Raw genomic sequence first — 26,406 nt, 5'->3', positions numbered from 1 at the left:
CACGAAATTTTCGCACATTTTCGGCCCTAGCTTTTAATGTGTAAATATTTTGTTAAGACATGTAATGCAAAAGTTGTTCAGATTAACTAGATCTTTTGTTTGATTTCAGAAAAAGGGGCTGGCCCCTCAAATTAGGGGCCAAAAGGGCTCTAAAGTATTTTTGCAATAACTCTTTACTGAAAAATAATTTGTTATCAATTATAGAACCAAAAATGTTCATTGTACATCTGTTTATCTATACGGTACCATGTCTAAGTCATATGTTACGTAATAAGGGGCTTTAAGGGGCCAAAAGTCCGAAATTTTGATTTTAAATATCTAGAAAAGGAAAAATATTTTGATAAGCATTATAGAACAAAAAATGCTTAAAATAATGTTCTTAACAATATGCTCCCTAAAAAATTTTTGTTGGTGGTCCCAGTAAGGATTTTAAGGGTCGGCCCCTAAAATACATTTGTTCAGATATCTTTAGAACGGTCAACAATTTCTGAACACTTGTTGAACAAAATGCGTTTATATTTACAAGACCTTTTATTTGATATCAAGAAAAAGGGGCAGGCCCCTCAAATAAGAAGCCAAGAGGGCTATAAATTCTTTTTATAATAACTCTTTACTGAAAAATAATTTGTTATCAATTATAGAACCAAAATTGTTCATTGTACATCTGTTTATCTATACGGTACCATACATATGTTATATGATACGTAATTAGGGATTTCAAGGGGCCATATGTCCAAAACTTTGATCATTAATATCTAGAAAAGGAAAAATATTTTGATAAGCATTATAGAACAAAAAATGCTTAAAATAATGTTCTTAACGATATGGTATCTAAAACATTTATGTTGGTGGCCCTGGTAAGGAGTTTAAGGGTCGGCCCCTAAAACACAATTGTTCGGATATCTCTAGAACGGTCAACAATTCGTGAATACATGTAGAACAAAATATGTTTATATTTAAAAGACCTTTCATTTGATATCACGAAAAAAGGAGTGACCCCTCAAATAAGGGGCCAAAGGGGCTACGAAGACTTTTCATAATAACTTATTTTTTGCGATAATTTGTTATTAATCATAATAACAGAAAATAAGAGCTTATTATTCATAATTCAAAACTGAAATCCGTTCTATAATCGGACGATACAATACAGAGATAAAGGGGTTTAAAAATTGATTTTTCCGGACATTTTGATTCCACATTCTTGGTTAAGAAAATAGTTTTATGTTCAGAGTTAAATTAACTGGTACCTAAAATTATTCGATAATTGTTGAATCGTACTTTTACACATTCGGATTTGTATTTGCTAAGTCGTTCTTGAAATCGATAAGCTTTGTTAATTCGTACTTGGAATCATTCGGATTTTGTTAATTCGTACCAAGAATAATTCAATTTTTTTCGTCTTAGTTTCTTATGTTGGTTTAAGAACCCTGCTTTTTACAGGAACTTCTAGCTTTACTTTCGACATTACCGGAGGACCCACTCGTTGCTTTGCAACGAGCTTTGCTCTAGTTTTCTTTCTTTTTTTTAAAGTATGATACTGCTCATCTAGCTTATATATATATTTTCAGTTTAGATTGTTTGGTGGGTTTTTTTTCTGGATAATCACATTGTTCAAACTGACGCCATACTGAATTGTAATACCGGTAATTAGTTTGAAGTATCGCAAACACACAAGTACCATAATAAAACGTCATACACTGTATCAGATAACGGCATTAATTACAAAAAACACGCGATGGCAGGATATTTCAAGAATAATATCCTTTATAATTTATAATCATTGTGAACAGACAATCTCGATCTTTTAAAATATCCATTTTTTCTCCAAGAACAAGTTACCGGTATTAAATATGAAAACTTGTTCTAATCTTAAGACGTTTTAATTTTTCTCTGTCGTTATAGCGATTCCTTGTTGGGTTATGATCAGGTTCTAATGATGCCTTCAATGATTACACGCTTTGTAACAACGTTCTACTGATTCCTTCAATGGTTACATACTTTGTAACAACGTTCAGCTGATGCCTCCAATGATTACGTACTTTTTATGAACGTTGTACTGGTGTCTTCAATAGTTACGAACTTTGAAACAACGTTCTAATGATGCCTTCAATGGTTACATGCTTTGTAACAACTTTCTACTGATGCTTTCAAAGGTTACATACTTTGTAACAACGTTCTACTGATGCCTTCAATGGTTACGTACTTTGTAACAACGTTCTAATGATGCCCTCAATGGTTACATACTTTTACTTTTTATGAACGTTGTACTGGTGTCTTCAAATTACGAACTTTGTAACAACGTTCTACTGATGCCTTCAATGGTTACATGCTTTGTAACTACTCTCTACTGATGCTTTTAAAGGTTACAAATTTTGTAACAACGTTCTACTGATGCCTTCAATGGTTACATGCTTTGTAACAAGGTTCTACTGATGCTTTCAATGATTACCTACTTGTTTGCGTTGCAGATTGTACTGTTATGACGTCTGATTTGTCTTATAATTATGCTGTTTAACCTTAATGATAAAAACGAATAGCTATATGTACCGCTTTTCATATAGATTTACATTCATATATTCAAATGCATCGAATACCGGTTGTTATATAAGTCATAAATGATTACCAAACGATATTTAATGTGCCGATAGATGAACTATTTCTTATATATTTCTAATTGTTAGAATTTGATATAGATGTTTTTAAGAGTTTTAAGATCCGTGATTCTATTCTACGAGATATCTTGATAAATGTGAAATCAGAATAAATACCACTCGATCAATATGCATTACATCCCACGTCTTTCCTTCATTATATATATTTTGTCATAAAGATAAGACCACATGGTTACTTAATCCCATCAAGAGTATTGCTGAGATTAGAAGCTCTCTTCCATCATGGCCCCTGTACTAGATTCACAGCAAGTGCGTAGCTATAAATTGTCAACATTTCAAAAATCTATACTTCTTCGTCCTCCGCAAATTGTAATTGATATCTGGCTTTTCATATCTGGCTTTTCATGCTTTTATCAGGAATAAATCTATTGGGGTTTTTTGTTTTCCAAAGACGCTGTCTTCTTCACAGTATATATAGTGATATTCTGTTACCATGGAACTGATTCTAAAGATGTTGCTTTAAAAAGAAATTCTACAGGTATGGACCTGATGTAAAAATATGGAGGTTGTACTTTTTTCCACCACCGGCACTCCTAAAAATTCTTTTTTTATACTCAATAATCCAACCTATAGACAGCTTGAATAGATCTCACATATTACAAAAAGGCGTTGAATATATACATCGATTAAAGGAATGGGATGCACAGGGAACTCATACATTTCCATTAAATGGATCCTGCCAAAAAAAGGGATTAATGATGCACTACAATGTCTATACATGTATATCAAATCAAATTGATTTGCGTAAATTGAATAACTTTTTTTTAATTTTCCTTTGTTGATATCAAGAAAAATAAAAGATTATTGTTATGAACTTTTATCTGTAAGTTGTCAGTTATATAAGACTAGTACAACAGTCAAATATAGTGGATCTCTCTTGGTTCAAACGGGGGTTTAATATTTGGGGTACATTATCATTATTGATAGAAGATTTCTTCAGTGTGTTTCGCATTCTTCATTAACTTAACTTGATGCCAAAAACCGCAACGTTTAAAATCATTATTCTTCACAACAAATGAAATCTAATTAATTATTGTCAGTTATATCCTATATAGAAGCATTTTTACGTCAAACTGGTATAGTTTTCGATTTCGTGGTAAGACAAATCAATTTCAATCCACAAGCACTTATCTTGAAAGGAATAAAAATCGAAAACGTCATTTTGTTCTAATTATATAACACTGACTGATCAAATTTCGATCTTTATATACATATATTCCGGTTAATTAAATCGAGACACGATAAAATTTCACACATTGCCATGGATTCACGAAGAAATTACTACACGCTGGGGACTTCTATCTAGAACACCGGATTTAATTTGTTCAGTCGATGTAACTTTATTTGTATACCACTAAATATTGTGTGTTTTGAAAACATTAAAAAAAAATCTCTCTCTCTCTCTCTCTCTCTCTCTCTCTCTCTCCCTCTCTCTCTCTCTCTCTCATTACATTAATTAAATAAAACATAATCCAAAATAACTTGATTCTGTTTCCATGCTTGCAAAACAATCACGAATACGAAAAAGTGTTATTTAATAAATGCAGAAAAAAGATTATCCATTTTTTATATTCTTCTTTTCAAATTTATAAATCAAAAAACAAAGAAAGGGCATTTATTTTATTAATTTATCTAGTATATTTTTGTACCTAGTTTTGTTATTGTAAAAATTCACGAATAAAATTTTTCCAATTATGAATTCTAAATGAACAAAGTAATATAAAGTTCATTGTCACGCACAATATTCAGTTTTAGTTCTACTGTTATCGGAGACATGTCTCTGCTGTTATATACTCTCTACACCAACAAAACCTATTCCACCTACACGTAGACCAACCATTAAATTTGTTCTCCTTATAAAAAGACAGCTTGACACATTGCATGAAAAATCTTGTTTTGGATCAGTATGTGCATTATAATACTTCTCTCCCCTAACGTTACACGCTAAAATAAAGTGGAATTTTTAAAAATTCATACAAGCCTCTTAAAATTAGGTTTGAATTTTTAAAATTCATAACCCATATCAGTTTACCAGTTGAACAGCATTCTAAAATATATACTATAAATGAAATGCGCAAACAGTATTTTAATCGGGATAGGCCTACCATAAACCATCAACCAATTAACCGGAAGTTTGTGAAAAGAAAGAGCACCACAAGCCTGAATGCTACCCTGATCAGCCAACAGGTTGATCAACCTACAACCTGCAGTAATGTCTGGCTCAATAGAAATCCCTCTTCGGGACACCGATGAGGTAAGTAAAGTATTTTCTCTGTGGATGCACAAACCACGCTGTTGATCGTCAGCAAGAGACATGCGTGTTAGGAACCCTCGTTTGGTGTTGCCGCGTTATTCTTCTGTTTTGGTGATTTCAGCGAATAATTGTCAAGCATGCCTTATCATACATTGGAACATACCTTGTAATTTATATATTTTCTTAGTATATATCCTTAAGGTTTATCAGCTCTAAACAATGAACTTTGGCTTGTAGTGAAACACACATGTTAGTCATGTGTATGAATTACAGTCAAGTCGTACCCAACCCGACTCGCACCCAAACCAACTCGTACCCAAATATTTGAGTACGACTTCACTAGTCAACTCGTACCCACGGGGAAAAAATATACGTATACTAGGAAAATAAAATGAATGGCTTTTATTCGTATGTTGTTATGTTTTGTATATTTTCGATAACATTAATATGCGAATTGTATAACAAATTTAAAAGAATTTGTTATAAAAATCTGGTATACTATAGTTCTGTACTTGAATGCGGACGGATCAAAGAATGATTATGAGCAGGCTAACTATCATCAATTAAAATTAAGATTAATTGCTTTATGCGATTCCGTTCAACCGATCAACCAATGAGTTTGTCAGCACAAAATAAACATGCTGCTCATAATTAAGAAGAAACACACATTTTCATCACTTTTGGAAGATTAACATGGTTCGAGAGTGGTGTGTTTCCTGCAAGAAAATGGTAAGTAAATCACTATATTAGATATTGTTTTATAATTAAAACATATTTTTTTGAGTAATCAAATGGATTAGGCAACAGGCAAAGTTAATTTAATTAAAACATAAATAAAAAACATAACATATGAATGAAAACTATTGTATTTTATTTTCCTAGTATAAATATATTTTTCCCGTTGGTATGAGTTGACTAGTGAAGTCGTACTCAAATATTTGGGTACAAGTTGGTTTGGGTTGGAGTCAGGTTGGGTACGACTTAACTTGATTCCATGTGTATGGACACCGGCCACACCATACATGTACATCCGTTCCTGCAAAACGCCCACTGCGTTTTGTCACTGGATTGTGACATTTAATACTTTTTCATATACTTTTGTATTCCAACATTAGCTGAGTTGTGGATTAATCTTGATTCTGTAATTCTGTTTTTGTGAGTTGCGCTATACATAATTTGACGCTGTTTGCAATGGTGTGTTACAGGTGATTGAGTTGGATCTGGACCAGCTGCCTGAGGGGGAGGAGGTACTCAGCATTCTGAGACAGGAAGTGGCCCCTCTTCATATCTGGGTGACTCTAGCTGTAGGTTGATATTGTTTTGCTATATTTGATTTTTTAAAACCAGACATAGAGGAGTTCAATTTGTTGATTTAATTCTATAATGATGCCAGTGGATTATATATACTTGGGTAAAATGATTTAGATATGACTCTTTTATGATCTTAACTGCATGTATAAAACACATAACATAGTAATCATATTTTGAGCATCTTTCTCATTTGACAAATCCATCACTGTAAATTGAAAAATAAGGAGTTACTAATACCAAAATTGTTTTTGTTAGTTAATTATTTAAATTTGCATTTAATATTCATAAGATTGCAATACTTAAAGATTTACCTAACATGAAGAAGTTTTTTTTCTTTTACATGATGCATGTAAGCTTATGGCTAAATGTTTGGATATTGTACCTCCTTGTAGTTGGAGTATTACAAACAGAACTATGTCCAAGACTTTGTCAAGATTCTGGATGCCTCCAGAACGGATGCAGGGTTGGATTATCCCAACTTTGAGAGAGACCAAATGCGCGCTCTTGACACACTGGCTGCCTACTATGTCCAGAAAGGACACAAAGAAAAGAACAAGGATAAGAAGAGAGAGCTGTTTACCCAGGCTACCCTGCTGTACACTACTGCTGACAGAATCATCATGTATGACCAGGTAAGCTTACCGCAAAAGAAATGGGTATTAAAAGTTTACATACCCCCTTAAAAAATACAAAATATATATGTTTGTAAAAATCAGACCTGGATTAATTGTAATATTATTATCATTATTGTCTATTTTCAGAGGGATGTGAAGTGTATGTGCAATAGACCCAATGTTCAATTACAATGAGTTATAATATAATGCATTACTTTCTTGAAAATGTTGAAATATTGTTCAATTTTAATTTTATTTCTATCACAATTTTTTTTTTTGGCTAATCTGTCAACATCTGTCCCCTTTGGATAACGCTTTAGCATTGAAGCATAAGTTTGCTTTTTTAATTGTCATTTGTTGGAATAATTTTTGATGTGATGTTTACAATAATTCCTTAGAACCATTTGTTGGGTCGAGCCTACTTCTGTTTGTTGGAGGGAGACAAAATGGAACAAGCTGATGCACAGTTTAACTTTGTGTTGGGTCAGGTATGTATTAAAAGGTTTCTACTTTCAATTCTTCTGTTAAAAAAAATACTTTGTCTTTCCCTTTGCACTTTGATTTAGAAGGTCTTTCTGATTTATATTGAGGAGTAAATAAATTTATTTCTGTAGTGGTAACTTGCTGTATTTTTTAAGTAATTCTTTTAATCCCCCACAAAAACATTGTAAAAGAAAAAAATGGTATAAACATATAAATAAAGATTCTCCATGTGTAATAGTCTCATTGATTGTAGAAATAAAGCCAATAATATTGAGAAATTTGGTGAAATGTCTAATGTAATTTGTATGATTTTAATGCTGCTACAGGCAAACAACAACATCCCCTCACTCCTGGGTAAGGCCTGCATCGCCTTTAACAAGAAGGATTACCGAGGCGCCTTGGCCTATTACAAGAAGGCACTGAAGACAAACCACAACTGTCCGGCCTCCGTCAGACTCGGCCTCGGTCACTGCTTTGTCAAACTCAATCGTCTCGAGAAAGCAAGGTTTGTCAGTTGTAACAAAATCAAAGCATCATGTGTTACAAAAAGTTACTTCCCTTTACTTATACAAGTATCAATAAAAAATCATTATATCACAGAAAGCATTTATTAAAATCTTAGAATTATAAAATACATGTACCTAGTAAAAGTTTATTCTCAGTATGAATTATCTTATATAAAATATGTGTCAATATAAGATAAAAGAAAATTGTTAATCACAATCTAATGAGCACAAAACACAGATATTTCAGAGGAATTGTTTGGCTCTTTGTGTAGGATGGCGTTTGAGAGAGCCCTACAGCTGGACTCGCAGTGTGTTGGAGCTTTGATCGGTCTGGCTATTCTGGAGCTGAATTCTAAGACACAGGACTCCATCAAGAATGGCGTCCAGTTACTGTCCAAAGCCTACACCATTGACTCCACCAATCCCATGATCCTCAACCACCTGGCCAATCATTTCTTCTACAAGAAGGTAAAATAACACAACTGGTTCTGTCAATTTTAATAATATTAAATATGGACATATTTATATAAATTATATAAATATATAAAAATATAAATATATATTCATATAATGAAGCATGTGTTATTATACCTAATTTTAAAACTGAAGGTAATAAAGGGAGTTTTACTCCCGTTGAATTGCTAATCATCCATTCAAACATACATAGGGTTGTATATTTTCAAAATATTAATTTTTAAGGCGTCGAGCTAATGCTCGGCAGCCTTCTAGCGATCGTCTGGATTGGCAATCGTCCAAAAATTCATGCACTGCACCGCCTTTTTAATGCGCATAAAAAATAAGTTCCTTGAAGTATTAAACGTATTACAAGATTTGTATTCCTTTTATTCAACTAAATTGTGTACAAAAAAACCAACTTTGCCTCCCTGGTTATTGACAACTCATTGCATTAGTATAAATTTGCTTAATCAAGAAATGGCGGATGAATACAATAAGGTGCAATGTAAACATTCTCTAAAATATTATTTAAGTTTATCGCTTACATTTTGATTGGAGACTGTGCCCGATAGAAATAAAATTTGATATGTAAATGTATTTGTTATCGGGCATGGTCTCCAAAATAATTGTAAGCGATAAACTTATCTAGAGATTTTGTTGCAATTAATAAACACGATAATGCAGTTGGTTTGGTCGAGCATTTTAGATAGCACGTGTTGTGGATTTGTTTGTAAACAACCATAGCATAGGTAATCTTGTTTCAAACGGGAATTGAAATAAATAAAAGTATGTTTTATTATTATAATTAGGGACACACTGTTAATGTATTCAAATTATGAGCCTGTGAAATGTGCTAAGACTTTTTAAAGCAGAAAGAAAATAATAATTTTTTATGAACTTTGAAATTTCTTCGATTTTTGTAACCATGATGAGTTATTGTATTATAAACTCATCACTACCTATTTTATAACGAAATATACTGATTATTGTTTTTGAAACAGCACAAAACGTAATTTATTTCCTTTTTTATTCTAATATTATTTGATAAACGACTATATATATTATATTAGTACAGAAATTCAAATTATTGATATCATTCTATATATTAAAAGAAAATGTCAGCTCGACGCCTTTGTGGCCGTTGCGGCCTTTGATTTTATAAATGTTAGTTTATGGTGTTTTTTTTATATAAACAGAAATTTTGGTGAAACTCATTATTTAATTGATCTACTAAACTTTTGGTATCTGTAAAGTTAGTATATAAATACCTGTGTTGCAATTTGTTATGTAGAGACTTACAAGTTCTTCTAAAATTGATTAAATCTATGAATATATATTGTGCAATTATCAGCATTTAATTAAATTTTCATGTTTGCTCTAGGATTATCAAAAAGTACAGCACCTGGCCCTCCATTCTTTCCATAACACAGAGAATGAAGGCATGCGGGCAGAGAGCTGTTACCAGCTGGCCAGGGCCTTCCATGTTCAGGTATGAGAATAGACCCTCAAGACTACTCAGGTAGAAAGGAAGCTAAATCCCCATATCATGGGCGTGATACATGTATTAGTGTGAGATGTGTAATTTCAATGGAAGAAAGTAAAATCGAACTCTACATGTGAAAAAGGAAATAGAAAAAAACTTTATTTGTTGTAATAAAGAGTTCGTCCTGTTTTAAATTTATAATACATGTATATGATGATATTAACCTTGCAGCAAGACTATGACCAGGCCTTTCAGTATTACTACCAGTCCACACAGTTCGCTCCCCCTAACTTTGTGCTGCCATTCTTTGGACTGGGCCAGATGTACATCTACAGAGGTGACAATGAAAATGTAAGTCTACAAGCTGATTACTGCAGAGAATATTCAAGGAAGTGGCAGTATGGTCATGTAGAGCCATCTATGGTCTCTCTGATTCTGACTATGATTTTCTTTGTCCATTAGGCCTCCACCTGTTTTGAGAAAGTTCTGAAGGCTCAGTCAGGGAACTATGAGACAATGAAGATTCTGGGTTCCCTGTATGCCAACTCATCGGACCCCGGGAAAAGAGACATAGCTAAGGTGGGTTCTTTTACAGTAATAAAAACATATCAAGGAATTCAAAAAGGAGGAGAAAGGGTGGGGGTCTTTTTTTGTTGCTGCTAACATGGCCAAGTTGAGTCCTATAATAGATTTCTGAAATGTAGGTCTAAAGGTTTGTTGTTTTAGATTATTGAGAAATAATGGTATATTTGTAATTGTAGCAACACTTGAAGAAGGTGACAGAACAGTTCCCTGATGATGTAGAAGCCTGGATAGAGCTGGCCCAGATCTTGGAGCAGCAGGATGTACAGGTAGTCTCCCTTACACAAATGTACAGCTCTACTCAGCCTTGTTAAATCTTTGTAATGGAAAATTAAACCTTAAAGCATGAACTTATATTGTAAACAATTAAATGTACTCTTAAGATTTACAGGTGTAATTTTAAGAGAAAATGTAGAGATTAATGTTTCATTTCTTGGTTTCAAGTTTTATATTTCTTTATTGATAATCTAAAAATGAGAAATAAATGTTATTACAGGGAGCTTTGTCCGCTTATGGAACAGCGACTCGCATTCTGAAAGAGAAAGTAGAGGCAGACGTTCCTCCGGAGATCTTGAACAATGTTGCAGCTCTTCATTTTCGACTTGGAAATCTCCAAGAGGCTAGGGTTAGTACATGCAGTGACAGTGAAATCTTACACTGTTTTGAGTAGGATATTTTAACATTTAAACAAGCAAGTTGTGTTATATCTAATAACATTTACTTATCAAAACACATTTATATGATTAGTACATTATTTAATTGTTATCCCGGTGACAATTGTGAGTATATGTTTGTCCAATCACTTGTTGCTTTAAACAATCTGTTTAGTTTAAAAACGTGAACTTATATGTCATTGAGTATTTTAAAATACTTATTTAGCAGAAGGGGTTAGAAAAAAAATATATAGTCAGTGAGTTTACAGATTTTGTTTCCCTTGTCATTCATAACAAGTTTATACCACCATTTCTCAGATGTGTGGATGTTATAAAATTATTCTAATTTTTTTATTTTTGCATCCTTTGATAATGATAAAAAAAGTTCTTTGACTTTAAATTCTCGCATTGGTATTTATATGCTGTTGAATAAATTGTTTCCTGTAATTAAGTTATATAGACAATAAATATTGTTTTCCTGTCTAAATCTTACTAACTTTTTTTGGTTAATATTGATGACAGAAATGTTACGAGGCATCTCTGGAGAGATCTCGCAGTGAGGCCCAGCATGATGAGACATACTACAGTGCCATCTCAGTGACGACCACCTATAACCTAGCCAGGCTGTATGAGGCGACTCACGAGTATGACGATGCCGAGAGACTGTACAAGAGTATCCTCAGAGACCATCCTAACTATGTCGACTGTATGCCATATTGATCTTAACTATATTGACAGAATATTGTCACATTTATCTTAGCTATGTTGACCTATGTCATATTGATCCTAGCTATGCTGACTGTATGCCATATTAATCCTAGCTATGTTGAACTATGTCAGGATAATCTGAACTATGTCAAATTGATTCTGTGTGAACTGTATTTAAAATAAGTGAACAACAACCAGTACTAGAAATATTCTTAATCATACTTGCATATCCAATTCTTGATTTTTCTCTATAATTTTGTATAAGAACACTGCAACTTCAGCAGTGATAATTTTATTTTAAACACATTGTAGGTTATCTGAGATTGGGATGCATGGCTCGAGAACGCGGCCAGATTTACGAAGCCTCTGATTGGTTTAAGGAAGCCCTGCAGATTAATCAGGTGACCACATACATAATCACAAGATTAGCAATTGCATGCACTTCAGACAGAACAACTCTGATTATTGGTCAGAACTGTTTAGTACAAAATAAAATGTCTTTTCATTGATCAGGATCACCCAGATGCTTGGTCTCTGATTGGAAATCTCCATTTAGCAAAGCAAGAGTGGGGACCAGGACAAAAGAAGTTTGAGCGAATCATTGGACGACCTAACACCAAAGACGATGCCTACTCTCTGATCGCCCTGGGCAATGTGTGGCTACAGACACTACACACACCAATGAGAGACAAGGACAAGGTACCTAGTCGTAGAAAGTCAAGTTGCGAAGTAGAAGTATAAACAGAGAATAAGTAGTTTTATAGTTTTTACCATCCTCTTTATGTCCTCATCCACTACTTATTCATATTATTAGTCAGTCAGTTCTATAGTTATAGAGCAATTCAATTTGATAGCCTGTAAATCAGTATTTTAACATCAATAGTCTTTATCGTTCAAAACGAAGTGCTCAATTTTATTTAATTTTGTATTAGAAAAAGTTTCATGTATCAGTAATTTATACAATTAATTCATCATCATGAAGAATTAGCATTTTGTTTTCAGCAACCATTTACTTTTACGTTGTAAATGCCATGTACATGTACAATAAAATGAATTGAAACAAAACAGAGTATTGCAGAATGGCTCAATGATATGATTGACATGGTATCATTAAGCTGATGATGATACATATGTATGTACCAGTATGACACATTAGGTTTTGTCTTTTTCCAGGAAAAACGTCACCAGGAAAGAGCTTTGGCGATGTATAAACAAGTGCTCCGAAATGATGACCGCAACATCTGGGCCGCAAATGGAATTGGTAAGAATAAACCAATGAATTTCAATGTATGTGCACTATCACATCACAGACTGTAAAACCAGATTGTTTGGGGAAAAGGGAAGCTTAGTCAATGTCTAGTGTAAAAACACTGCAAATTTAGATCTCTCTTCACTGGGAAAATCACGATCAAGTCTAAATCATATCATAAGTGGTAAACTAAGAGGAGCTAATCAATGTTTTGTATGATAGCTCTTTAATAACAAATGTTCAATTATTCCTGTTAATACTGATTTCTGTATGTGATAAACTTTCCTGATTTAATTCTGTTTCCTTGTTTGAGGATTATTTTAAAAGTAAACAAAGAGCATTGAAAGACCAAAAAAATACTTAATCGGGTATAAAAACAAATTGAAAAAATGAATAGGGAAAGAGATTTTATTGAAAGAAAAATATGTGAAAACATTAATTTTTTAATTAGGGTTTTGCAATCAGTTTGAAAAATGAGCAGGAACTTATATTTTAAGATTTAGATAATAAATCGATTATTTACATGATTCATGAACAAAGGTGTTCCTTAAGAGCCCTCACCGTACAGAAAAGTTTCTCAAAAAGTATATAGTCACTTATTTTTTTTTTTTAAATGGTATTCTAGCATCTGTACAATATGATAATGATTTTAAAAATTGTCATATTTTGGAAAAAACCTAATTTTTAAAATATTTGTGCAATAAAAGTACCGGTAAACAAAAATACTCAGGTGTATTCAAACGTGGTATCTGCAGGAATTTTATCTGATGCCAAGTCTGCTGCATTAAGAAGTTCGACACACAATCGCGTCAATATAATCAATTTCCCAACACGGTTGTGACGTACTGGCATAAAAAGTATAAGTCACAGGGTATTTAGGACCTTTCAATCATTTTAAAATTGATAATCAGGTTTGTTAAGATTATAAGACCCATATTATTTAACTTTGTCTTGCTTTTGTTAAGCATTTCAAAGAGATAACAACTTTGCAAATCAAAATTAAAAAAAAAATAAAGGGTTTTGCAATGTACATAGATATCATGATGTATGTCTTTGAAGCATAAGTGTTGATGCAAGCAGATCCTTTAGAAAATATTGGACAGCAATGAAATCTTCATTTAAAGAGAATGGGAAAGCAATATATTCACTAATACATGTGCTCAATCAAGTCATAATAAAGGGAGACGACCCAGGTCAAATTTACCCAGCCACTCCTCCAAAGGGGCACTAGAATTCGTGGCTGGTTTGAAATAATACCAATTATTACATAAGTTGTATGCATGAAAGCAGTTAAAAGTTAGGCCAGACAGGGGTCAGCTTTTCTGTTTTTTCATCAAAATTTTCTCGTTGTGTAATATTCCTTATTTATGAAACATAAACAAGTGAGTAGAGGGGAAATTCCATTCATTAAAGTGTTCACAAGTTAAAATTTCCCACCGACAACAAGTTTGAACCGAAGCAGCAAGAATCGTTGATATTTGTCTTTTGATTGGTTGAGTTTTATGATAGGTTCTGAGTAGCTTACATTTGAGCAAGTCAATATTGACTCTACAATCAATTTGTTTATGATCTAAGGCATCGGCTTGTAAACATTTTCTCATCCATTTTTTGTGGAACTCTCATTTTACAACCTATGTCTTATTTCTATTGGGAAAGAAAAATAAATAAAAAATTCCTCGGCTCGCTTATGAGTGCTCAATATCTTATTGCCCACTGTGTAAATGGCTGAAACTAATACTTTTTGTGTGTTGTGAAAAGTGAAATTTTTAAACATGCATTCAAGTTAGACAGTCAATACTCATTCAACAAAATTTTTTTAAAAAATCATTAAAAAACTGAAGACAAAAAAATTGAGTTCAGACAAAATGATTTATTATTGATTACCAGAATTTACCACCAGAAATGTCGGATCTGCTTTGATTTACTACTGCAGAATATTCTGTATGGAAATACTGGTACTTTGCTTTTGACATGCAAAACTTAGTGTTTTATACAGAAGACAACCTGATCCATGAAAGTTTAAAAACTGCTCTTGTTCACAAAATACTGTGTTCATGACTCCACATTTTTTAATGTCTGTGTGTAGAAGAAAAGATCATTTTTAGCGTGTCCTTCCATGTTTCCTGTTAGTAATAGTGTTTAAAGATTGAAGTTTTCATTTTGCTTTATGTCAGCAAGAACTAGTAAAAAAAATTAATGCATTGTATTGTCTATAAGATTAACATTAACAGTCCCCAGGTTTCTATCAAAGTGGCTGCTTTGTGTCAGTAATGAACCATTGACTTTTTCCTACTCACTGCATTGTGTGTGACAAGTTTTTGTTAGGACAATCAGTGCAGTGTTAACAGACCGGACCCGTTCATTCCATTATCTTTGGCTGATTCTTACATTCAGATTACAATAAAACAATTGATGATATGGACTTGCTGGTTCTATTTAGTTTTAACAATGACTTATATTTTTAAGATTGAAAACCTGTGTTGAAGAAAAAAATCTTGAATTCACCAGTAAGCTAGTTTAACATTTTTATTCTCTTTCATTTTTTTTTCTCCTTATTTTTAAGCATGTTCATTTATGGAAAAAAAAGATCATTTTATATTTTCAGATTTTTAATTTTCATAACAAAATTCAACAAATAATGCAGTGTACAAATTTGGCAGCTTTTGTATGTAAACAAATAAACATATACATAACAGCACTTCAGAATGTAACAATAACAACACAACATAAATTAGGAATCACTCTCAGTCTTCACTGTAACAGTCCATGTTCTTCAGGGCCAACTGTCGTTTCTTTTTGGCAATTTCGGTCAAGGTCCTCGTGTTATTGGAGCGGTTTCGTTTGTTGGCAAACCACTTCTTCACTTGTTCCGGGGTGATGTTCCCGGTGGTGGCCAGGTGCTCGATGGTGTCAATGTTGGGGTAGGGATGCTCTAGGTGATTGTCGTACCATTTCTCCATAAGTTGCACTGCCCGCTTGGACAGTAGAGGTCGTGGCTTGATTGGTCGACCGGAGAAGCTCATCTGTTCCGTTTTCTCCAGCAGCATCAGGCTCTGTTCTACTCGATCCATGATTTGATGGAGCTGGGAATCGTAGTGGAAGTTCATGGAGTACTTCACTTCACTGGGTAAATCCTTCTGCTGTATCGCACAGAATCTCTCTGTTTCTACCTCAGAGGCTTGATGATGGTAAAAGTTGGACAGGCTCTGAATGTCGTTGGGGAATGCAGGTAGCAGACTGTTGAAACGCTGCTGGAGCATCTGTTCTCTGGAAAACACATCACTGTTGGGCTGAGTTGTCAGGGCATCAAATAAGGACTGGGGAAGAGAAGTTTTCACTGTTGTACACTCATTGGCAAGGGCGGCTTGAAGGTCGTTGAAGAATGGGTTGTTGTATAAGGAGCTCTCTGGAGGAGGAGATCCAAGTAAATTGCTGAGGGAATCGTTGAATCGGGAGTCTCCAACAAAACTGTTGTTCTTGTTGCCGGGTGTTACAGGCGCCATTGGTTGAGTACGCATTGTAGCAGGAGTTGATGATAGAGGTTGACAGTTGTTGGTGACAATGGAAACATCATTTTCTTCCGTGTCGAATTCCAGAACCTCAATGCTGGACAGAGCACTACGATGTTGGACATGAAGCTTGTCCCCACACAGTAATCCTTGGTCTTGAGATACGCCTGAATCGTCCAAGTCTGTCTTACAGGGGTCAAACACATCGGTCAGGTTGTCAAGGTCGTCGGTGAGGGAGGAGTCTTCAGAGTGGTCACTGAATATGGTGGTGGCAATGACCTCTGAGAGGTCAATCACGGGAGGCTGACCTGGACTCGGGGAGGTCTTCTCGGAATCAGACTCAATGTCATCAATGTAGTGATAGACTCGTAGATCCATTGTGCTCCAATCTCTTACACACGCAATCAATGATTAACTCAAGGTCAGGAGATTTGAACTTTGAAATCAAAGTGTCATGACCTGAGCTCTGGTGTCAGGGTTTTTGTTTGAGTAGGACCTGGCATCAGACAGAAGGAGGAAATTTCATTGGTCAGTTTCTAATTTTTGAAACTCAAAGTTGTAAATCTAAATGTTCATTGGTCTGTTAGACATAATTTGAGTTGCTCATCATTTGAGGGGTAATTAGTTTGTAGGTGTTAGGTTTAGACAATGCAGTCATTATCTGCTCATGGTGTCCAATTTGTTTTGATAATACTTGCTGTGTATAATTGTGTTTGCTTAACTCAGGCACACTTTGTAGATATGTTTTGATTACAATTATAAGACATGAGATCATTGATGAAATTTTAAGAAACAATGTAAGAATATCATTTTAAAAATTATGAAATAAAGGAAAAATTAAGATAAACTTTTGAACAAAATAATGGTATATTTTAAATCATTTCAAATTAATTAACATCTGTGTTAAACATTTAATGTAGCAAATCATTTTTTATTTACTTTATAAAGTGAAGAAATATATATAAACAAACATTTATAGTGTGTGTGTGACATAAGTACAGAAAATAGAGATTATTTGATAGATTCTGTAATATGTTAATGATATAAAAGTTCAATTTTTTTTATCTTAACTAAAGATATATACATCATGATATTGCATGCAGTAAAATATATGAGAATAAATTAATTTGAATAAAGATCTTCTCAGAATTTTACTCTTATTGATATATCTTTTCCAGATAACTTCAAAAATAAGTTTATTAAATGCATTTTACATATGTCTTCATATGTGTGAGAAAACTGTTTCTTATTAGAATATTTTTAGATTATAAAGAAAACTTTAAATTAAAAATTGTCCATATACCTTTGTGTGACAACCATATCCTTGCTCATGCATTTGGATATGTGTCAGACAAATGGATAACTAAACTGCATGTATTTGTATTCTTGGCCTCGCAGTGCCTGATGTTAATGTAAATTATGAATAAAGTAACTTATATGTTCAAAATTAAAAATTAATGACAAGTTTAAAACTGAATTGCAAGGCATGAAATTTGAGATCATTTTTCTCATTTGAATATGATACTTTGATAGTTGAATTTAAATGGTTTTAGTTTATTATCTATTTTTTTTCTCCTAGACAAAATTTTTTTTTACCATAAAAAGATTTCTTTTTTAATATGCAAAGAGATTACAAATTTTGCAAAAAACTCTTCACTTACTAATAATGTTTTGTGCTCCAGATTATTGCAAAGAAATACATGTATAAAATAATTTTATGTAAAGGTATTAATGATTAAAATATTATGTAAAAATTTGTAAACATTTTCACATAAATTTTTCCAAATTTATAAACAATTTCTGAATTTGCACATGTGTATAGATGTCTTCCATTGTGTTTAAAAAGTTCAAAGTTTATTTTGCTGTCACAAGAAAATACAATGCTTTTAAAATTATTGTTTTATTTAATTTATGTATTATGTTACCCAGATAAGGTCTTATTTTCATAACATCCAGCAAAAGAAAAGTGTAAAGTACAGATATGTTAATATCAAATATATTTGTGATTATTAATAAACTGTAGTAAAGGCATTTCCTTGACTACTGGTAAGTAAGTAAATTATTTATTTCAGTGAACTTTGTTTCTTTTACAATGAAAATAACACATTTACATAATCAAACACCGGCTCATGGGATCTACCGGTATATAAGTCACATACTGTAGTCTGTTAACACCAAATAATGCATGCACGAGAATTTACTTACTGATAATCTCTGAGAATGACTATAGCATTGGTGGGCAATGTCCAGATTTCAAAGATTAAGATTTTATTCATTAAATCAACATTAACAAATCATCAGTACAAAAATAAATTACCATTATGGGTGTTGTATAAAATAAGGATAAGTTCGATTTCATTGTAAAAAAAAAGATACTAATTTTTATATCTTTGTCTTTATACAAAATGAAATTAAAACTCAATTATAATGTTAATATAAATGTAAATTTTTATATTAATAATTGTGTGCAATTTTATATCAGATATTTATGTTTCACCTGGGCTGCACACCAAGTTATTCTTTCTTGTTTTTAATTAAGGAATATGGAATCATTTTTTCAGTATTATGAGGTGATAAAATTCGTCCGGGAGTAATCAAATCTAATAAAACTCAAAGGGCTTTATGATAGATATTAAACACCTCATAATATTCAAAGAATGATTTCTTATTATATTTACATAATTTTCAGCAATTGTATGATTAAATATTAAAAATAGTCATTAATGAAATGTTCGACTATATGCATTACAAAATTGATTCATAGTTTTATCTCGGACAAAGACTTTGGAAAATGTGAATATAGTTTTATAAACGTTAGCAATGTGTATATGCTTTAAGGTAATAAAAAGAAAACCCAGAACAATGTTCAAAATGCCATTTTTTTAGTAGCTGTTTTTCAAGACTGACTGACCCTGTAAAATTTTGTGTGTGAAGTCAGATTAATGAAAAGAACACCTGTAACAAGATATAATAGGATAAGTTTTTAATAATTTTGGATGTGAGTGGGGGTTTGGAGTGTTATTACTACAAAAACTGTATTGCGTTTTCAATTGATATATTGATGCAAAGATGTCTCTCTAATATTTTTTTAAAATTTTGATCTGACCAAATTGATTTGGAAAAAGTTTTTGAATGCAAAAAATATATGGCCTAATGAATCATAGGATTTTATGAAAATTTATTATAAGCGGTCAGGTTGTTATATCAAAACAATATTCACAGGTATGGTCCTATTTAGAATTAAATATTTATTTCCTGAATTTATTGAATAAAGCAAACAATCACCTCAGTATATACTTCTTACATTTATAAGAGATATTTCTTTTAAAAAAGGCTTCATTTCTACAACAAAAAAATATGTTTAATCTACAGATTAAATCAAAATATTATTTTAGTACTATGCATTTTTATCAGACATTTATTAAATTTGCAAAGAAATACATGTATTTATTTTATATTTTGGCAATTATATACATCTTATATAAGGAGAAGACTATCAAAGTTTTGAAATTTTATTATATTCAGGTATCCACATAACATAATTCTTAGTCACACAATAATTGGGTCCAACCCTTTTTTGACTATGTGTCAATATAAAAAAAATTCAAATTCATAAACAATATAATTATGCGATACAGATTTTAGATGTATCCATGTGGTTTTTAAACAACATAGATCTAAACATCTCAGGCGCTCCTCTGGTTTGTCACATGTTATTGAACAGTGCTTGAACGCCTTCTTAAATTTCTTGGTCATTGTCATCAATTGTGACCATGCAAGCCTGACCATATACAAAGATTACAGTAATTCACTGACAAAAAGTATTTCCCTTTTTCATATGCCCAACATCATGAATTCCTGTAATTACTTTCGAGAAAAAGGAAACATTTTTTCAGCATGTTTCTAAAGAATGTATAGTTATTTAACATTTTGAATTTCTGTAATAAATCTCTAAATTATGAATTTTATATTTCCATTATCTCAATCTTTAGTTCCTCTTCTTTGGTTTGTTTTTCTTTATTTATAATCAAAAACCTATTCTTTTTCAATAATTTCCTTTCCCTTTGAAAAATTCTTAGTCAACGGTATTAATTATTTTATTATTAATATTAATTACTCAATTATGGTATTGCTTGATTAAAGACTTGCTTGAGTGGAAAGCAAATATAGCTGATTTTAATTTTCTCAAACAATTGAAGAATCAATTTTTTACTCAAAATAGAAAGAATCGGCCAAACAATGATCTCATTATAGAAGAAAAGAAACAGTCAATAAAGAAAAAAAGAATAACTCTTGGTTTCATAATTAACCACCTGTGTTTACAGCTACTATTACACAGTGGGCATGATCTTATATGTTGTCAAAATATGACGCTAAAGTTTGTTGAATAATTAATATTAGTACATGTAGTTTGATTTATACAAGTTTATTCATCAATTGTCTGTTGATTTAGAAAAATTTTAATACAGAAAGATGTTATAACAATAATTGTCACACTAACACAAAGAAAATAGGGGGATAAGATAGCGAAAATGCCCATTCGGTTTAGTCATAAAATACAATTTTGAATGAATTTTTTTTCAATAACATCTACTCAAATATATTATGATACAAGTTTGCAAAAGTACAGTTTCATACTACATTTAGTTTTTGATATATTTATCAAATAATAAGAAAAAAAATATTGCCTTATATTTTAGTGCGAACTCACAATATAAAATCGCTAGTTATGTACTGTTAGCTAAGTCTGGTGCTGTAACCACTGAGCTACTTCAGACACAATAAAGTAGGCTGTTTAAATACTGTGTGTGACTTTGGCCAAGAATTTACGGACTTGTATAATTTTTTTTCAAAACATTCAATTGTTTGGATACAAAATGATTATTTTTATTGTATATTGGGTCATCTCTTTGTTTTCCACTAGACCTTAATTATTTAGACTATGAGAAAAATGTAGAGCACAGTCCCACTCTAAACCAGAAAAGGCCTTGAAGTTTAAAAATTACACTATTTGGAGATTTTGATATGTATACGCCTGTTTGAGTCAACATATTCCAAGTATTGAACTTATTTGAAGGTTAAAAATTGATGATATGTTAAATATATATTGTTTTGAATAATTTTAAAGAAAATATCCGATTTATTAATATTTTAATTTTTCAGTATCTTATCCGTCCTTGTATAGGCATTTTACACCCAACTTTTTATAAAAGTGAACAAAAAAAAATTCAACATGATTGTGATATTAATTGAATGTTAATTTCATTTAAATTGTTATATCTTGTTAATAAATGTTTGGCACAGTATAGTTGTTAAATAGATTGAAAATATGATATGATAATTAATTTCAACAAAATAAGAAATGGGCTTTGTGGACCCCCATCGGTTTGGACTGTTGGATTTTTAAAATATTATTTTTCTTCTAAGCAGTGTAAAAAAAAAAATTCCAGGTTTTTTTTCTGCAAAGACGTGCTATAACTTTGCATGCAACTTTAACTTAATTCATGAAGAAAAAAACAAATTCTTACTTTCTATCAGAAAAATTGATTTCTGTTTTGTGTTAATATATATATAGCAATTGAAATCTTTTTTGAACAAGATTACAAATATACAGTTTTGCTATATAAAAAGCCTATTAAAAATCTTCTCCATTTAAATATGACTAACAGAAATTTATAAACAAAAGTTGTTTTTTTCATAAAAATTGTAAATTGCAAGTTTACAATGAAATTGCAGCTTAATATTTTGTAACGACTATTATAATAGATAGATTAACTAAATATTATAACACTGCTACTTTGAAACTTGTTGAAGATGTTGAGAATAACTAAATTCTATTTTTCCGAAAGTAATTATATAAGTGCATCAAATTTGAAAAAAAAATTACTTTACTGGTAGTTTCTTCTTGGATGTAAATTTATCATTATTATTTTTTTATTCATTAATGTATAATGGTGTTAAAGGAAAACAAGTTGTTTTATTTTTTTAACAAATTTTGTTGTTTTCTTCTAAGTTTTTTTTCTTCAATTTTTGACGACAGTATAATATAATGTGATTTTGATATATAAAAATACTGAATATAATTTTCTAAAATATTTTAATAAATACATGTTTCTACATATAACTATTGATATATAATTAAGACATTTTCTGATCAATGATCTATAATAATATAAATATTCATTGTAAGCTAACTTCAGGCTAAGATATATGAACCATGCTTGAATTAATTTGCATTGTAATCATTCAAACAAAGACTAAGACTGAAGTTTTCTAATACTCATACAACTAAGGTCTTTCTAGTGCTTGTTATTTAGTTGAAATAAATTACCAAGGTTTATGAAGGTTTTTCTTGTCACTTGAAGTACTGACTGCGATTGTTGCGGGAACGGTTCCGTTTGTTTGCGAACCACTTCCTGACCTGTTCAACAGTAAGTCCACAATCTAACGCCAATCGAATTGTCTGATCTCGGGAAGGATACGGATTACTGATGTTATCCGTGAACCATCCGTCGAGAATCTTCACAGAACGCTTCGGTAAAAGTCGAGTTTTCCTGGCCTCCCCACAGCAAGAATCGAGCCCTCCCTCTGACCGGGCCTGAGAATCATCCTGTATCACTTGAATCCTCTCCAAAACCTGATTAATTATCTGTAGAAATTGTCCCTCAATATCGTCCATGCCGTTTGAGTCCATTGAGCAGGCCGTTGAAGATTCAAGTTTCTCTTTGTGATGTTTTTCCACAAAGGTTATCTGGTACTGATAGAACTCCATCAGTTGGCGGGATTTTTCTAAGTCGGTCTTTTCAAGTTCTTTCAGTTTCTTCATCATGTACTTTTCCTGTTTCCTGATGTGATACGACAAAGGCAGCTCCTCCGTTCTAGTTCTGTATTTCAGGTTTCTGGTTCTTGAGCGCTGAATGTCTTGGCACCGTGGATCAGAGTCATTCTCACATCCTTGGTAAGCACCCTCTCTGGGGTGATACCATTGATTTTTAGCACCTTCATCAGTCTCATGTGTTGAGTAGGTTGATTTTGAGCTTGCACCGGGTTCAGAGTAATAATGAAAAGCATCGTGATGATGAGGATGGGGCACAAACTGCGGCCAGGCCGGAAGATTGCCGTTCAACGGCACAAAGTTCTGATGCTGGTACCTGTTGTGATGGTGTTGATCGCTGTCCGATGGGTTGCTTGAAATGTTGAAGTCAGATGACCAATAAGGAGGGTCCGAGCTGTGAATTCCTCCTCGTTCGTAGGAATGAAACGCGCCGGTCTCAAATTGCCGGTGATGAGAAGTTGTGGGATGACTGTCTGACTCTTGAGGAAGAAAGCTCAATGAATGCCCCGATGAGAAGGGAAGTCCCGGGAGCATGTATGAGTGAGAGTTGGAGTAGGAGCTTCCTACGTCGTAGTGTCCGGCCGACTGCAGGGGATACATTGGCCAGCTCTGGTTGCCCGCATAGCTGGACGGAGTGATGAAGCTGGAGCTATGTGGGTACAAGTCGGCAGCATTGTTCTCCAGGGTCGGAAGTTTGAGTGGTAGACCTAAATGTGGCCGCCGGTTCTCCATGTCGAGTCTAACTGTAAGAGGTGCTTGCGCAGACAGATATGTCTGGTCGCTCATATGTTTGTCATTATAGTCGCTAGATATGCCCGCAACTGCTCTTGTTTTCAGCGTTATATGACAATTTACACTAAAGTCGGGTCCGTTCATAGTGCTCTTGGCGGAAAAAGTGGGAAAACTTTAAGTCCGCATCGCAGTGGAATTTCAGGGCCGTACCATGATACCTGGTTCAGAATGATTGGTTAATTGCACTCTGATACATAAAGTAACGTCCCAAGAAAGTCATTAGAGTCTTGTGTTTGCTGAAGCATTTTTTTGTATTATCAATATGGATGTATTGAAAGGGGGTTAGAGAAAAAAATTAATATTTTGTAGCGCTGTAAAGAATTCTTTCCTGAATACACTGTCAACATTGCAAGAAAGTGTAAAAATATCTTGAATGCGACAAATAATTACACGCAATATTAATTGAATTAATAAGAATAGATTACAGTGACAGGCCATTGTATGATTATGAAATGTTTATTTAAATATTGCAAGGCCAACCTAGTGCTATCATATTCAGAGTTAAAAGGTCAATATGAACGCACCGTATGCCTTCTATCTGGGTCTCTTTTGATCTTATTGTCTGGTTCATGTTTTGAAGTTTCCTGTATTGTCAGGCTAAATTTGGATACTAAAGCCCGTCAGTAAAGCGGTAATAGAATTTTGATCGATTTGATATGCATGGGGTAGATTAATTTATCGTTTTAAGATTTTCGGTATCCTATGTTTGTTTTGTTTTTTCTCTTTCGATACTCATTAACTTGAGAAATTAAAAAGTATACCGGAGTTTTATGCAGGTGTCGGGTCAGTTTGTTCTATACGATGTCATCTTCTCTCAAGCATTGACAAAATTTGATAAATCTTTGTGAGAAAAAACACTACTTTGGCATCTTTAACACGTTTGAAAGTTTGTTTCAATAGTTCACGATAACAGTTTATTCTGCGTAATATCGGCAAAGGTACCAGATCACTTCATATTAAAAACGGTTAGATTGAAATTGATGCCTGAACAATATTGAAGTATCTTTGATAAAAGCTTTTATGAGTATGTTCGCAGGGCTTACCATTGATTTATCTAAGCCGCGGGATTATACTGGATGTTCCAGATCTCTTTTTCTGAGTGTTTCTGACAAAGATGACAATAGTTTTTTATGCCTATAGTTTCTCAAGTGACCAATTAAAAAGTTTCAAGTCATATACTTGTTACGCTTAAAGCTTGTAAATTTGTGAGGTTTAGCGAGGCAAGGCAGACTTTGGTAAAAGCGTTATTTTTGGGGGTATTATGCATAATCCCAAAATCTGAATGAATGCATATAACTGGAATTGAAACAATTGCAAAGGGTAATGGATGTTGGTTGCCCAAAAAACTTACTTTTGCAATTGGTTTAATTATTAATTTTAATATTTTTGCAATAATTTTTTTTCACTTTTAAAGGTTTAAGTGAACATTGTACTTTTTTATTGGTTGCCTAGCTGTCTGTTGTCCAATCAATTCCCTGTAAACATTTTTGTTGAGTTTCTTGCAAAATAAAACCCCTACACTCATTGGTCATAAGAAGCAGATGGTCCAAAATTGATTTTAAATCAAAGGCTACTCAATGAAAATGCATATTAAGGTTCAATGTATCTATTCCATACTCAAAAGATGCACAATTGAATTAGTAGCTAGGTTACGATACTGGGTTTTTTTTTTTTGGCTCACTTGAAATAATAGCTAGTAGCAATAAACGCCATGATATGAAACGGACAATTGGACAGATTTGAAGATCTTGCAAAAATTCAATCATGGAGATATAAAGTACCTTCTGTTTACCTGTCATTCTGATGACCAGACGGTGCATCAAGAAAATGTCCTTCTTTTCAGTTAGATAAAACTTATCATGATATTTGATACACAAGACAATGGCTAAAGCTTGCCATATCACATAACTGGTTTCTCAGCAGATGCAAAAGTTTTGCTTCTCAATGAATAAGAAATATGTTTGTTATTTTTTTGTGACGTTGTTTTTTAGCACATTTTCTGCAATTGAATATTTATACTGGTAATACAAAATTCAGTAAAAAAATCACATCTGTAGAAAATCCAATTCTATGGTACCTCAAATTCATAAAAGAAGCAGTAAAGATTTGATACAAGTATAGTGCTGTATTTTAAAGAACTCTGGTATGGTCATATGATGTTGCATTTTCTCCTAGGTTCCAAAAATTGAGTTCTTAGTAGAGTGGAGACAATTACTAATTAAAATCCAGCGTAAGGCTTTTGAAACAGTGAGGGTAAAAGCTGTGAAAGTAGTGGCAATTGGAAATGAAAATTAGTTTT

The 26,406-nt window shown here is 32.6% G+C and overlaps 2 protein-coding genes across 2 annotated transcripts in view; one reads left to right on the top strand and one right to left on the bottom strand.

Annotated features, from left to right (window-relative positions):
- The first annotated feature begins 4,786 nt into the window (after window positions 1–4,786).
- LOC128169176 (RNA polymerase-associated protein CTR9 homolog) overlaps window positions 4,787–26,406 on the top strand; it is a 33,329-nt gene continuing 11,709 nt past the window's right edge. Inside the window, exons 1-15 of the mRNA XM_052835344.1 lie at window positions 4,787–4,926; window positions 6,132–6,230; window positions 6,630–6,869; window positions 7,250–7,339; window positions 7,661–7,839; window positions 8,113–8,308; window positions 9,678–9,785; window positions 10,011–10,130; window positions 10,242–10,358; window positions 10,541–10,630; window positions 10,858–10,986; window positions 11,537–11,720; window positions 12,035–12,123; window positions 12,236–12,421; window positions 12,896–12,983. Coding sequence (XP_052691304.1) covers window positions 4,885–4,926; window positions 6,132–6,230; window positions 6,630–6,869; window positions 7,250–7,339; window positions 7,661–7,839; window positions 8,113–8,308; window positions 9,678–9,785; window positions 10,011–10,130; window positions 10,242–10,358; window positions 10,541–10,630; window positions 10,858–10,986; window positions 11,537–11,720; window positions 12,035–12,123; window positions 12,236–12,421; window positions 12,896–12,983 — 1,957 coding nt within the window. The 5' untranslated portion in view covers window positions 4,787–4,884. The remainder of the gene's footprint in view (window positions 4,927–6,131; window positions 6,231–6,629; window positions 6,870–7,249; window positions 7,340–7,660; window positions 7,840–8,112; window positions 8,309–9,677; window positions 9,786–10,010; window positions 10,131–10,241; window positions 10,359–10,540; window positions 10,631–10,857; window positions 10,987–11,536; window positions 11,721–12,034; window positions 12,124–12,235; window positions 12,422–12,895; window positions 12,984–26,406) is intronic.
- LOC128169240 (uncharacterized) lies at window positions 13,020–17,262 on the bottom strand. The gene has a single exon (XM_052835408.1). The coding sequence runs from the start codon at window positions 16,856–16,858 to the stop codon at window positions 15,716–15,718; it is 1,143 nt and encodes a 380-aa protein (XP_052691368.1). The 5' UTR covers window positions 16,859–17,262; the 3' UTR covers window positions 13,020–15,715.

The sequence above is a fragment of the Crassostrea angulata genome, chromosome 1, assembly GCF_025612915.1.
Source record: "Crassostrea angulata isolate pt1a10 chromosome 1, ASM2561291v2, whole genome shotgun sequence".
Lineage (NCBI taxonomy): Eukaryota > Metazoa > Mollusca > Bivalvia > Ostreida > Ostreidae > Magallana > Magallana angulata.
This window is presented reverse-complemented; position numbering and strand designations above follow the sequence as displayed.

Bases quoted from the DNA above. Each gene is read 5' to 3' on its own strand.
- LOC128169240 (XM_052835408.1), bottom strand. From the start codon at position 16,858: ATGGATCTACGAGTCTATCACTACATTGATGACATTGAGTCTGATTCC.